Genomic DNA, 15,472 nt, shown 5'->3' with positions numbered 1-15,472 from the left:
ATGGTTGTTTTTAAAAAAAAAAAAAAAAAGTTCTAATTCATAAAACTGTATTTTTCCTTTTACTCATTTTTTTATAGTCCCGTCGGAGGCCCGAACCTGTGAGTGTTTGGGATTATGTTAGATAGGCAGTATATTAAGACGTGTCACAGGCAATCAGTCATGTGAGCCCTAGGGGCCTGTAGAAGGCCTCTGGGTGCCATGACACCCAACAGCCCCTTATGGGCTGTTTAGGACCCCTGAACACGGATCAGGGCATGTAGACGTTGCAGTCAGGATTACCGCTAACATGTAAAGGGCTAACGGCTGTTGTTGGGGGTGTCAGACAGCCGGCACCCGCCGTGTATGGACTGAGATCGGCTCCCACCTCATACAATCCCCAACGCCTTCTTTAGGGTTCATGTTATAAGGCTGGGCAGAAGGTCATACATTGACTTATAAGGCAGCTGTCCTCCATGAGGTGGCACTGTGGAGGCATTCTACCATACATGAACCCTTCATCCATCCCAGTAAATGTGGGATTGGGGCCAGCAGGTGGCGCTCTCGCCCTGGCAGTTGTGGAGTACTGGACACATGTCTACCTCTGGCCTGTTGAATATTTCCTGGCAGCTATGGAGCGTTCCTCGTCTACAGCTGCACTCATCGTTCTAGACGCCCATAGTGCCAGAAGCTTCACGACAACGGCTCCACCCTGCACTTCCTGGCAGCCGGCAGCATTGCTGGGCAGTGACGTAACTTTATAGAGTAGGGGTCCAGCCTCAGTCACAGGCTTTCGGCTTGGAAAGCGCTATGGAGAATGTGTTAACTCCTTACTGCCTGTCAGCTACATCTGTGTCATCCTTGTGTGCAGGGACTCTCCCCCAAGAATCGTGCTTCTGCCCTGCTAGTAATTACCGCACCACTGCTCGTTCACGTCAGTACGTGATGGCGGATGTCACTCGGACACGCCTGCTATCGATGACTTGTATTCCCACTCAGCCGCGCAGATGCCAGGCATTCCATGACATTGGCTAATGTTTCAGCTGCACTTGCAGCACCCCCCAGGGGTGACTCTGGTCAGTGACCTACACATCGGTGCTGATGACCCCAAAGGCGCTGAACTGGATGGTAACCAGGACTCTGGGTCACAAGCCGCGTTCTTCACCCCCGATGTCCAGTCTGCATGTTTTGGGTCATTGTCCTGCTGTAGTGTGAAACGACAACCAACAAGATGGGGGCCAGAAGGGCCGGCGCCCCAGGATCTTGCGGTAGAGCCTGGAATCCACCATTCCTTAGATTTTTAGTAAGTCGCCAACTGCACCTCCCTGACCGTAATGGAGCCTCCTCCGCGCTCGCCCATCACGCAGCGAATGACCTTTTACCTCTAGGGCCCAAACTACAATCCGTCTGAGTCCCTTCTACTACTGACTGGGGGTCCCGAGCACCTCCCTTCAATCCTCCGGCTAAGAGGCGCGGCTGGCGGTTGCACTTGCCACGCTTTCCGGTTTCATGGGAGCAGCAGCTCGGACGACTGTTTCTATCTGTCCTGGGTGGAAGACGGTGTGATAAATGTGTCCTCCTATCTGGTGGTCTCAGGCGCTCCATCGTACTTGTAGGGTCTCTGCGCACCCCCAAGAGAAGAAGTCTCCAGGCGAGCTGTGCGCGCAAATAGAGCCGCCATTTCTTCAAGGTAGTATTACGGGGTGCTCCGGTTGTCACAGCAGAGGCCACGGCAACCAATCACTTCACATCTGTCCCTGTTGCCCACAGCAACCAATCACAGCGCAACTTTCTCTTCATGGTCTGCCCCGGTACAGTGAAAGCTGCGCTGTGATTGGTTGCCGTGGGTTACATAGATTCCATCACGGCTTCTCCAAAAGTGCAGTTGACCGTCTTTAGAACACGAAGGGAGACATTTCTGTGTGACACACAAGGGGGCGCTGACGGGGCTCTGGCTGTAGCAGTGTAAATACATTACCTAGTCCGTGCCCAGAACTAGAGTGAGGTAGAACACACAGCAGCGGAGCAGCTACAAACCCCGGGGGGCAGTGAGACGGCTGCACAGGGTACTGACTGACCCCCGGGGGTGGATACTTACAGTGAAGTGCTCTGTAACGACTGTTTAGTTACATACGGTGCCCCTTCAGCGCAGCCGCTGTTTGGTGTAACGCCACGCTGTAAACACCCCAAAAATCCATATCAACCCCAGCTTGTAATGCAACAAAACAGGAACACAGCGAGGGGGGTGAACAGTTTTGCAAAGCCCTGAAAGTAGCCCCGTGTCATACAGACTGCTGTGTGTATACAACCCCAATGCCAGACAGCCGCCCTGCAACATGTAAAGACAACGCGCTCTCGTTAGTATTACTCTTCCAGCTTTGTGTGAGATGTGTTACTGCCATCAATTTCCAAATGGAGAAGATCGCCACCCAATGCTGCCCCCTGCCAAAGACCACATGGCCACCCAATGCTGCCCCCTGCCAAAGACCACCTGGCGACCCAATGCTGCCCCCTGCCAAAGACCACCTGGCGACCCAATGCTGCCCCCTGCCAAAGACCACATGGCCACCCAATGCTGCCCCCTGCCAAAGACCACATGGCCACCCAATGCTGCCCCCTATGGCTCACTATACATAGAACATAAAGACCACATGGCCACCCAATGCTGCCCCCTGCCAAAGACCACATGGCCACCCAATGCTGCCCACTATGGCTCACTGCATAGACCATAAAGACCGCCACCCCGTGCTGCCCCCTGCCAAGGACAACATGGCCACCCAATGCTGCCCCCTGCCAAAGACCACATGGCCACCCAATGCTGCCCCCTATGGCTCACTATACATAGAACATAAAGACCACATGGCCACCCAATGCTGCCCCCTGCCAAATACCACATGGCCACCCAATGCTGCCCACTATGGCTCACTGCATAGAACATAAAGACCGCCACCCCGAGCTGCCCCCTGCCAAGGACAACATGGCCACCCAATGCTGCCTCCTATGGCTCACTGTGCATAGAACATAAAAACCACCACCCCATGCTGCCCATGGCTCACTGCATATAGAAAATAAAGACCACTACCCAATGTTGCCCCTTGTCAATGACAACATGGCCACCCTGGGCTGCCCCTATGGTTCACTGTACATAGAACATAATGACTGTCCCCCACCCTGTGCTGCCCCCTGCAGGTTACCATGTGCACAGCACATAAGTGCAGCCTAGTGTAGGTAAGCAGCCCACCCCACCCTGTGCAGCCCCCCCCTCATGCCAGTAAGCAGCATTGTCTGGCACCCGCTCTCCCTCTCGGGACCTGCAGTGCCGGCTCTGCTCTCTGTAAACATGTAGAACTGACGCATCGCTTCTTCCCTCCCAAGTTCACGTGCCGCTAGCCGAAGTGCCGAAGAGCTTCCTGTGGGCACAGCAAAGTTAGGGTGCCTACCCACTAGCAATATTTTTTCTAGCAATGCGAGAGCCTCGCAGCACAGAGGAAACTCAGCTATATCAAGCATTGTTTTCAATGGGGCCGGGGAGAAGAGCCGGATGGCTCTTCTAGGGGAGTATAATTTTTTTTTTTTTTACAGCTAGGGATGACTTTCAGGGAAGGGCTTATATTTCAAGCCCTTCCCTGAAAATCATCGCTTTGGTGGTTGCCTGCAATCCACCGCTTTCAATGGGGCCGCAGCATTGTACTCCCTATGCCTTCAATGGGGCTGGTGATGCTGCTGCCGCCGGCCCCATTGAGAACACTGAGTGATATCGCTGATTTTTTCTCTGTTCTGCGAAGCTTGAGAGTAAAAAAAAAAAAAATCGCAAATTAGTATGAAACTATTGAAAATCATTGGTTTCATAATCATTGCTCTTGCATCGCAAGAAAAAATATCGCTAGTAGGTAGGCATCCTTAGGGCAAAGAGTGCGCCATCAGTGGTTTAGGATCCCGCTCTTCTTCCATTTTATGCAGGGGTTCCATTCCTTAGGATGTTGTTACGGCCACCGTGGCAGGGACTGCGAGGCCTTAGGGGGCCGGAAGGCTAGAAAACCCAGCAGTCGTTTCAACCCAGACCCTTATTCTACACGTGTGCAAGGAGGTGTAAGAGCGGCACCTCCATAATGGAGGCCAATGGAGTGTTGGTTACCCCTCCAACCTTAAGCGAGGACAGCTCATCACCGACTACATGGTGTCATCCTGCTTTATTACACAGTAAGAAGTTGGAGTCAGCAGGCCACAGGCCAACCCTCAGGAAGCCACAGGCCATCTAATACAACAGATAAAGGCACTTACAGGGCAGTCCCTGCACCCCTCGGCACATTAGGGGGGCCCTGCAAACACGGGACCCTCAGGCGGTGGCTTCATCAAGAACACGCTGCACGCAGCAGCAGAAATGACAGGAATGGAATGAAAACCAGTCCCGACAGTCAAATGCTCCGCTCCCTGTCAGTCCTCCTCATCCTCCTCCAGGGCGAGACCAAGCTCCACTGCCTTGTCCTCCGAGACGCGCTGTATGGAGACAATGCCACTCAGCAGCGCGTAGCCAACCATGGCCAGCAGCCCCACCGCCACTGACAGGATCTGGTTACGCCTCTTGTTGGGCTCCTCCTCGTAGTCGGAAGACTCGGCTGTCGGGCTCTTTGGGGATAGACGAGGGAAGGTCTCTGCGGGGACGAAAAGCACAAGTTAGCAGCCAAAAAAGCAGGGCCAGGAGCGGCGCGGGGGCCGGCGGTGTATACTCACCTCCATCCCTGGTAAAGTAGATGGTGAGGATGGACGCACAGTACTGGCAAAGGTTGGGCAGAGATCTCAGGTGCTGCTGTAGCCGGCTGCTGGGCAGCTTGACGTTTAAGACCAGGGCCAAGTGGCTGAAGATGTAGGCGTCAAGGGAAGCTGGTCTGCAAGGAGCCAAAGCATCATATCAGAGGACCCCCATCCAGCAAGACCACCTTGCGTTATAATACAAGGTGAGCATTATACTTACGAGTCTCCGAAGAAGAATCTGTGTGTCCCCAGCCGCTGTGAGAGGAGCGTCAAACACTCCAGGGCATCTGTGTAGAGCTGTGGAGGAGACGGTCAGCAATAATGCCCCGACACCACAAAGCACCCCCCCCCCCACACACACATACCGCTCCAAACCTGCTTCTCCAGGGTCTCGTCATCCTCCCGCCAGCTCTCCCCCCGAATCAGTTGGAGACGCTCCAAGTGTCTCTTGTGCATCTGGTTTGGGATGAAGAAGTTGAGTGGGAATGGAATAGTCTCGGCGTACCACTTGCGAGTATGGTCCACGTAGTTTTTTGCATCGACCCAGAAAGTGTGGATCTGGTGGTGCAGATGAAATGGTCAGCCCCTTCAGACTGTGGCATTACCAGTACTACACCGAATGCCAGCCATTACTGGTATAGGTGACGGCAAGACTCACCAGGGCCGGCAGTAACTTCTCCTCCAGCAGGGAGATGAAGGCTAGTGTGTCTGCTGCTTGCTTGGCGGACAGATCGTAATCTGCATTATATTTCTGGAGATACAACATACAGACAAGCTAAACCCCAATATACTCTGCATCACCCAGCACCTGGCATAGAGCCGCCAACACTAGCGCCAAGGAGCCAGAGAGGCGTCACTCCATCCATACACTGCTCAAAAAAAACAAAGGCAACACTTAACCCCTTAATGATGCAACCCTTTTTTTTTCTCCCCATTTTCATCATTCCGCACTCAGTACCCCCTAATGACAAAAAAGTGACAACAGAACGGGAAAACTCTTTGTAAGTTTTTAAACACTCAGCACTTAGGTGAAGCCCCTTTGGCAGTGATTCCAGTCTTCTTGGGGATGATGCCACAAGGTTTGTGGACATTTTCTGTCCTCTGTCAGGTTGGATGGGGGCTGTCTGCGGACAACCATTGTCAGATCTCTCCAGAGATGTCCCATTGGGTTCAGGGCTCTGGCCGGGCCACTCAAGGACATTCACAGAGTTGTCCCCACTTCTGAGTGGTCTTGGCTGGGGTCTCAGGGTCATTGTCTTGTAGGTAGGTGACATTTCTGCCCCGTCTGAGGTCCCTTGTTCTCTGGATCAGGTTGTCATTATCTCTGTACTTCGCTCCATTCAGTTTTCCATCTACCCTGACTGGTCCCCCCTCCCCCAGCACGAGGCTCCACCACCAGGCTTCATCGTAGGGATGGTATTGGGCAGGTGATGAGCGGCGTCTGGTTTCCATTCACCCTGACCGGCCTCCCCTCCCCCAGTATGATGATGCTCCACCACCAGGTGTCACTATAGGGATGGTATTGGGAGGATGATAAGCGGCGCCTAGTTTCCTCCAGACAGAACACTTAGAGGTCAGAAAGTTCCATCTTTGGGTCATCAGAGCAGAACATCTTGTTTCTCACAGTCGGAGGGTCCTTTAGGGTCTTTTTGGTAACTCCAGGGGGGCTTTTATGTGTTTTACTAGGAGGCTTCTTTCTGACCATTCTGTCATAAAGCCCAGATTGGTGGAGGCTGCAGGGATGGTTGACCTTCTGGAAGTTTCTCCCATCTGCACACAAGATCTTTGGAGCTAAGCTAGAGTGACCATTGGGGTCTTGGTCACCTCTCTCACCAAGTCCCTTCTCCTCCTTAGTTTAAGAAGGTGTGTGTGGTCGGCGACTCTAGAAAGAGTCCTGGTTGTTATCCCATGTAAGGATTCTGGAGGCCACTGGGCTCTTGGGAACTTTCAGGGCAGCAGAGATGTTTGTGCAGCTTCCCCAATCTGAGCCTCCACACAATCCTGTCTCTGAACTCTACAGGCAGTTCTGTCCTCCTCATGGCTTGTTTTTGGTTCTGACATGCATTGTGAGCAGTGAGACCTTAAAAGACCCCCGCTGTCTATATATGTCCAAGCGGCTGAATTTACCGCAGGTGGCTCCAATCAGGATGTAGAAACATCTTAAAGCCCTTTTAGACACAACGACTTTTGCTCAAAAATTGCTCAAAGCCGTCTTTTGAGCGATAATCGTTGTCTAAACCAGGCTTTAGAGATGATCAAGAGCTACAAGTGTCTAAGGGAGATGGAATAAATCCTCCACAGCGCCACCTATTGAAAGGCAGCATTCCTTCAAGCCAAAGTCAGACTTTTTATGCAAGCCTTGTAACAATGACCAGGTATTAAAAGCAAAGTCAGACTCCATGTACAGACAGCTGTTTCAGGGTTTTTGCCCTTCATCAGTGTACAGTAGGTGTCTGTCTTTGCTAGTGAGAGGCCTGGGACGGGGGTCAGAAACGCTCTTTTCTCCTTAGGGAGAGCAACTATACCTATAAACTAAGTGAGGAGACTCAAATGGTCACGCACGCTCCTCTGGGTAATATGCAAATAAGGGAGATGGAATAAATCCTGCGATACAAAACATGTTTTTGCTTTTTTCTTGCTTTGTTTTTATTATACATATGGAAAAAGGGTGTTTTATGCTTAAATTTTTATTTTTCTGCTGCTGGAGGGCATTTTGTAGGTTCCTGGCAGCGACCAGCGCTGGGAGTCTGACCAATAACGTAGATGAACTGGAAGTATCTGGAAGTGGAATAAGGTCTGAGAAAAACTACAACTCAGTGGAAATAACAGAGACCTGGTTGGATGAAAGCTGCTACTGAGCGGTGAACCTACAAGGTTACAGTCTGTTCAGAAGGGATTATAATAAACAGCAAAAAGAAAAGCATTTAAACTACAAGGCAGCAGCGGATAAGCACTAAACACCTGCAAAAAGGAAAAAAATCGTTCTGTAAAAAGCAGCAAAGATGAAGCCAGAGAGACTTATTGCCAAGGAGAGTAAAACTAACCCGAAACTGTTCTTCAACTATGTAAATAGTAAAAAGATTAATACTGAGAGTATTGGCCCTTTAATAAATAATGTAGGAGAAATTGTAGAGGGTGATGAGGAGAAAGCAAATCTGTATTTTTTTTCTCCAGTGTATTCATAGAGGAAAATGAAATGTCAGATGAGATGTAGAGTGCTAAAGTAAACTCTCCACTAAATGTCACCAGTCTAATGCGTCATTCACATGAGATGAACTGTCAAGAAACGAGGCTCAACACTTGTCACAGTGATGCTAGTTCCTGTGCGGCTACAAAGGAGCGAGTATCGCTGGCGTCGTTCACAGCGCTGCTGGTGGGGAGGCTGAACGGGTCATGGAGCGTTCTTCCCTCGCCGCCACCATTCACAGTAAGCAGACAGTCGTTCAAAGCTAAACAACTGCTTCTCGTTTAGTTGCTACATGCATTTATACAGAACAATTATCCAAATTCCCACAAGAGAGCAGGAAGGATTATCATCCCGTGTTGATGGGCCATAGACCTGGAAGAAGTGCAGAGCAGTCTTAAAAAGATTAAAATAGACAAATCGCCGGGTCCTGAGGGCAGACACCCCCAGAGTCTAAGGGAATTAAGTAATGTGATAGACCCTTATTACTTATATCTAAGAGCTCAGTAGTGACGGGGCCTGTTCCACTGGATTGCCGTGTAGCCAATGTGGTGCTGATATTCAAAAAGGGGTTAAAATGTGATCCTGGAAACTACAGGCTGGTAAGTCTGACTTCTATTGTGGGTAAAATGTTTGAGGGATTTCTAAGAGATGCGATTCTGGAGTACCTCAAGGAAAATAGCTGTAGAACTCTGTATCAGTATGGGTTTATGAGGGGTCACTCCTGTCACACCAACCTGATCAGCTTCTACAAGGAGGTAAGTTCTAGACTGGACCAGGAAGAGTCACTGGATCTTGTGTGATACTGTGCGCATAAAAGGTTGGCATTTAAAATGAGAATACTTGGTCTAGGTGAGAATGTATATAAGTGGGTAACTGGTCAGTGATAGAAAGCAGAGGGGGGTTATTAATGGTACATATTCTGGGTCACCATTGGAGGGACAACATTACTAGTGGGGCAGTATTGGAGGGGTTACTAGTGGGGTACCACTTGGGGTAGTATTGGAGGGGCAATGCTACTAGTGGGGTACCACAGGGGGGAAGTATTGGAGGGGTCACTGTTACCAGTGGAATACAACAGGGGCAATATTGAAGGTATTACCGTTACTAGTGGGATGCCCACAGGGGGCAGTATTGGAGGGGACTACTAGTGGGATACGACAGGGGGGCAGTATTGGAGGGGTCACCGTTACTAGTGGGATACGACAGGGGGGGCAGTATTGGAGGGGTCACCGTTACTAGTGGGGTACCACAAGGGGGCAGTGCTGGAAGGGTCACTGTTACTAGTGGGGTACCACAAGGGGGCAGTGCTGGAAGGGTCACCGTTACTAGTGGGGTACCACAAGGGGGCAGTGCTGGAAGGGTCACCGTTACTAGTGGGGTACCACAAGGGGGCAGTGCTGGAAGGGTCACCGTTACTAGTGGGGTACCACAAGGGGGCAGTGCTGGAAGGGTCACCGTTACCAGTGGGGTACCACAAGGGGGCAGTGCTGGAAGGGTCACCGTTACTAGTGGGGTACCACAAGGGGGCAGTGCTGGAAGGGTCACCGTTACTAGTGGGGTACCACAAGGGGGCAGTGCTGGAAGGGTCACCGTTACTAGTGGGGTACCACAAGGGGGCAGTGCTGGAAGGGTCACCGTTACTAGTGGGGTACCACAAGGGGGCAGTGCTGGAAGGGTCACCGTTACTAGTGGGGTACCACAAGGGGGCAGTACTGGAAGGGTCACCGTTACTAGTGGGGTACCACAAGGGGGCAGTACTGGAAGGGTCACCGTTACTAGTGAGATACAACGGGGGCAGTGCTGGAAGGGTCACCGTTACTAGTGGGGTACCACAAGGGGGCAGTACTGGAAGGGTCACCGTTACTAGTGAGATACAACGGGGGCAGTGCTGGAAGGGTCACCGTTACTAGTGGGGTACCACATGGGGGCAGTGCTGGAAGGGTCACCGTTACTACTGGGGTACGATAGGGGGCAGTATTGGAGGGGATACTAGTGGAATACCACAGGGGGCAGTATTGGAGGAATTACTAGTGGGGTACCACAATGGGGCAGTATTGGAGGGGTTACTAGTGGGGTGCCACAGGGGGCAGTATTGGAGGGGTCACTGTTACTAGTGGGGTACCAGAGGGCGCAGTATTGGAGGGCTTACTAGTGGGGTACCAGAGGGGGCAGTATTGGAGGAGTTACTAGTGGGGTGCCACAGGGATCGATTTTGGGCTCTATACTTTCTATTATATGTATTAACGGCCTTTTACACGGGGCGACTCCTGTTCAGGCTCCCGCGGGACTTTGAGTGATAACAGTCCTGTGTAACTGCATGCAGCGACTGACTGACGAGCCGTTCCGCGTGAACTACGGTCAGGCACTTCTGAAGGACTGTCTGCTTACTGTGACTGGAGGCAGAGGCGGCCGGGATGGTGGGTGGGGGAGACACACACATGCTCCCTGGTCCTCTCCGCCTCCATGCTGGCCGCGCTCTGGTGCAACAGCCAGCACAGAGCACCACTGGGCAATATCAATATCGTTTCCGTATAAACAGGGCGTTCGTATAATAAGACGCGGGGCGCGATCACCCACAGCAAACCGCACCAAACTCAGCTGCATGTGGAAGCACCCTATCCGCAGTAACAGTGCCTCCACTACACAGGTGCACACTGTGCCCCCCTCCCTGCCCACAGTAGTAGTGCCTCCACTACACAGGTGCCCTCTCTGTACCCCCCTCCCTGTCTGCAGAAATAGTGCCTCCACTACACAGGTGCCCTCTCTGTACCCCCCTCCCTGTCTGCAGAAATAGTGCCTCCACTACACAGGTGCCCTCTGTGCCCCCTTCCTGGCTACAGAAATAGTGCCTCCACTACACAGGTGCCCTCTCTGTGCCCCCTTCCTGCTCGCAGTAGTAGTGCCTCCACTACACAGGTGCCCTCTCTGTGTCCCTTCCTGCCCGTAGTAGTAGTGCCTCCACTACACAGGTGCCCTCTCTGTGCCCCCCTTCCTGCCCACAGTAGTAGTGCCTCCACTACACAGATGCCCTCTCTGTGCCCCCCTCCCTGCCCACAGTAGTAGTTCCTCCACTACACAGGTGCCCTCTCTGCCCGCAGTAATAGTGCCTCCACTACACAGGTGCCCTTTCTGTGCCCCCCTCCCTGCCAGCAGTAGTAGTGCCTCCACTACACAGGTGCCCTCTCTGTACCCCCCTCCCTGTCTGCAGAAATAGTGCCTCCACTACACAGGTGCCCTCTGTGCCCCCTTCCTGGCTACAGAAATAGTGCCTCCACTACACAGGTGCCCTCTCTGTGCCCCCTTCCTGCTCGCAGTAGTAGTGCCTCCACTACACAGGTGCCCTCTCTGTGTCCCTTCCTGCCCGTAGTAGTAGTGCCTCCACTACACAGGTGCCCTCTCTGTGCCCCCCTTCCTGCCCACAGTAGTAGTGCCTCCACTACACAGATGCCCTCTCTGTGCCCCCCTCCCTGCCCACAGTAGTAGTTCCTCCACTACACAGGTGCCCTCTCTGCCCGCAGTAATAGTGCCTCCACTACACAGGTGCCCTTTCTGTGCCCCCCTCCCTGCCAGCAGTAGTAGTGCCTCCACTACACAGGTGCCCTCTGTGCCCCTCTCCCTGCCCGCAGTAGTAGTGCCTCCACTACACAGGTGCCCTCTCTGTGCCCCTCTCCCTGCCCGCAGTAGTAGTGCCTCCACTACACAGGTGCCCTCTCTGTGCCCCCCCCCTGCCAGCAGTAGTAGTGCCTCCACTACACAGGTGCCCTCTCTGTGTCCCCCTCCCTTCCCGCAGTAACAGCGCCTCCATATGGTACAACATTATAGGAGATGGGGAGGAGTCAGGTTTTCCTCGGCATCCAGAGTCTCTCGCAGTGCTTATGTGAGTGATGTTCCTGGTGGGTCTATTAGGGCATGTAAGAATGTCTGCCAGACCCTCCATAGCCATTTAGGGTATATCTACACACCGCATGAAATTCCACCACAGAATCTGAAGCATTTCCGCATCACAATCATTAATGGCTATTTGTGACAAGTCGCTAGCTGCAAATTATAGGTGACCATTTTCATTGCCATCTGGAAGCCTGATTGGGCGGACTGACGTCCCTGAAGTGGAAGGGACTTGGGGTTACACCGGGGTGCTAAAAGGGGTTGCGCAGGCTTAGATAATTATGGCCAATTTTCTGCAAACACAGCGCCCCCCTTGTCCACAGGGCTGTGTGTGGTAATGCAGCTCAGCTCTACTGAAGCAGATGAGAGATGAGCTGCAATTCCAGACACAAGCCTCAGACAAGGGGGCGCTGTGTTTGGAGGAATGCTAACCCTGGACAACCCCTGTAAGTGCTCCTGCCAGGAGGAGCCCGCTGGCCCCCGCATGTCGCCTCACCTGCTTCTTGAGATGGGTGATGATCTTACTGGTCTGGAAGATGACCCCGTCCTGGCGAGTCTTCAGGGCAGGAAGCCGACCTGAAAGAAGAGGGCAGGTCAGCAGGCAGATGGGACAGAAATGGGGCATGTGCAGGCGCAGCAGGTACCTGAGGGGCTCCGCCAGGGGTTCCACAGCTTATGGACCTTGAGTGGCGCTCCGGAGAACTTGGCGTAGGTCTGAAAGAACAAGGGAGGGCGAGGGTTACAGAGGAGCAGGTCACCTGGGCCAGCGGTGGGGGAGCCCCTGGGGTCACAGAGGGGCGGTGTCACCCGGTAGACGGCCAGCAGTAGGGGAGCCCCTGATGTCATAGACCGGCTCATGGTGAGGGTTACAGAAGAGCTGGTCACCCGGCAGACGGCCAGCGGTGGGGGAGCCCTGGGGTCACAGAGAAGCGGGGTCACCCGGCAGACGACCAGCGATGGGGGAGCCGCTGGGGGGGGGGGGGGGCACAGAGGTGCGGGGTCACCCGGCAGACAACAGTGGGGGAGCCCCTGGAGTCACAGACCACCTCATGGTGAGGGTTACAGAAGAGCAGGTCACCCGGCAGACGGCCAGTGGTGGGGGAGCCCCTGGGGTCACAGAGGAGCGGGGTCACCTGGCAGACGGCCAGCGGTGGGGGAGCCCCTGGGGTCACAGAGGAGTGGGGTCACCTGGCAGACGACCAGTGGTGGGGGAGCCCCTGGGGTTACAGAAGAGCAGGTCACCCGGCAGACGGCCAGCGGTGGGGGAGCCCCTGGGGTCACAGAGGAGCGGGGTCACCTGGCAGACGGCCAGCGGTGGGGGAGCCCCTGGGGTCACAGAGGAGTGGGGTCACCTGGCAGACGACCAGTGGTGGGGGAGCCCCTGGGGTCACAGAGGAGTGGGGTCACCTGGCAGACGACCAGTGGTGGGGGAGCCCCTGGGGTCACAGAGGAGTGGGGTCACCTGGCAGACGACCAGTGGTGGGGGAGCCCCTGGGGTCACAGAGGAGTGGGGTCACCTGGCAGACGACCAGTGGTGGGGGAGCCCCTGGGGTCACAGAGGAGTGGGGTCACCTGGCAGACGGCCAGTGGTGGGGGTGCCCCTGGGGTCACAGAGGAGTGGGGTCACCTGGCAGACGGCCAGTGGTGGGGGAGCCCCTGGGGTCACAGAGGAGCGGGGTCACCTGGCAGACGGCCAGCGGTGGGGGAGCCCCTGGGGTCACAGAGGAGTGGGGTCACCTGGCAGACGACCAGTGGTTGGGGAGCCCCTGGGGTCATAGAGGGGCAAGGGTCACCCAGCAGACCACCAGTGCTGGGGGAGCCCCTGGGGTCACAGACCACCTCATGGTGAGGGTTACAGAGGAGCGGGGTCACCCTGCAGACAGCCAGCAGTGGGGGAGTCCTGCGGTCACAAAGTAGTGGGGTCACCCTAGACGGCCAGCGGTGGGGGATCCCCTGGGGTCACAGAAGAACAGGGTTGCCCAGTAGACAGCCAGCGCAGAGGGGTTTCCTGCTGTGGAGCCCCTTGTGGTCTCCCGCTTGCTCCGTCCTGAGGCGGAGCGCACAGTCCTGCCAGCAGTTACAGTGTTAATGCCAGCTCGGACCCTGTAATTCAGTAGGTGGGGGCGGGCCAGAAACCGGTCTCCACGCCCCCTGCCCAGGCGACAACCAACGTGGCAGCGGAGAGCTGCCCATGCTCCATTAACCCTTGCCCCCCCAGCATTCCTCGGCTGACCGCGCTCCAGCAGCGTCAGGACTTTCCACTGCGCTCAGTAAACACGGAGGAGCGACGGCGTCCAGCACAACGGCGCCATTCATCCGACCGCAGGGCCTCCCTGGGCAAACACAGAGCACAGCCCGTGCATTAACCCTGCGCAGGCCGCCCGCCGCCGTGAGCGGTTTTGCTGCGTGTGGCGGCGCTCTTAGCGCACAGCGGACACACACGCATCGCAGCCATTTTTACTGTATTTTTTACGAATGCAAGAAAAAAAAACACGAAGGCGGAATATATTTTTTTCACATCGTTTCCTACCAACACCGCGGCACATAACGCGTATCTGCGGGCTTGTATGCGCGTATTTAGTGCATAACACTGTGACAGGCGAGAGCTTCCCCCGGGTGACGAGGACACTGACCACCGGCACGGGGTCGCGCACACGGCTACCCACCAGCACCGTCAGACAGTCCAGGTCCGCACTCGGCAGTCCCCAGTCTCCTCTCCAGCAGTACAGCTCCATGGGCGCCGCCATCTTGCTGTATGGACGCTCCGCCCACCGGCTTGTCACGTGGAGTGCGGCACCTAGGGCTGACGTCCCGGAGTAATAGGCCCCGCCCATAGCAACCAATAAGGTCGCGGCTCTCACATCCGGGAGGCAGGTGTATCATGTGAGCAGCCATGTGATTGGTTGATGTGGACTGCATCTGCAGCCTCTACAAAGTGCGCGGAGACCCTATGACAACACTGCTGTATTCCTTCATCACGGACACCAATAACCATCCTGGGGTCTACCCCTCATATATCTGCCGTATTGACACCCCTGGGGTTTAGATACACGACAGGGAAATCACACATAAAAGGCTTAGATGCACAGAAGATTGCAGATGAGAGGCTTAGATACAGGGCAGAGAGGATCAGATACAGGAGGCTTAGATACAGCGCAGAGAGTATCAGATACAAGAGGCTTAGATACAGGGCAGAGAGGATCAGATACAGGAGGCTTAGATACAGGGCAGAGAGGATCAGATACAAGAGGCTTAGATACAGGGCAGAGAGGATCAGATACAAGAGGCTTAGATACAGGGCAGAGAGGATCAGATACGAGAGGCTTAGATACAGGGCAGAGAGGATCAGATACAAGAGGCTTAGATACAGGGCAGAGAGGATCAGATACAAGAGGCTTAGATACAGGGCAGAGAGGATCAGATACTATAGGCTTAGATACAGCACAGAGAGGATCAGATACGAGAGGCTTAGATACAGGGCATAGAGGATCAGATACAAGAGGCTCAGATACAGGGCAGAGAGGATCAGATACAAGAGGCTTAGATACAGGGCAGAGAGGATCACATACTATAGGCTTAGATACAGGGCAGAGAGGATCAGATACGAGAGGCTTAGATACAGTACAGAGAGGATCACATATCAGAGGCTTAGATACAGCGCAGAGGGGGTCA

General features: G+C 54.2%; 1 protein-coding gene across 1 annotated transcript; it reads right to left on the bottom strand.

The window, feature by feature from the left end:
• Positions 1–4,147: 4,147 nt before the first annotated feature.
• On the bottom strand, positions 4,148–14,569 carry MTX1 (metaxin 1). Its single transcript, XM_066608947.1, has 8 exons — positions 14,467–14,569; positions 12,445–12,514; positions 12,297–12,376; positions 5,387–5,479; positions 5,104–5,286; positions 4,949–5,025; positions 4,708–4,862; positions 4,148–4,628 (listed from the first exon to the last, which is right to left on the bottom strand). The coding sequence occupies exons 1-8, from the start codon at positions 14,545–14,547 to the stop codon at positions 4,411–4,413; spliced, it is 957 nt and encodes a 318-aa protein (XP_066465044.1). The 5' UTR covers positions 14,548–14,569; the 3' UTR covers positions 4,148–4,410.
• Between the last annotated feature and the right edge of the window lie 903 nt (positions 14,570–15,472).

This window comes from Eleutherodactylus coqui, chromosome 6, assembly GCF_035609145.1.
Source record: "Eleutherodactylus coqui strain aEleCoq1 chromosome 6, aEleCoq1.hap1, whole genome shotgun sequence".
NCBI lineage: Eukaryota > Metazoa > Chordata > Amphibia > Anura > Eleutherodactylidae > Eleutherodactylus > Eleutherodactylus coqui.
This window is presented reverse-complemented; position numbering and strand designations above follow the sequence as displayed.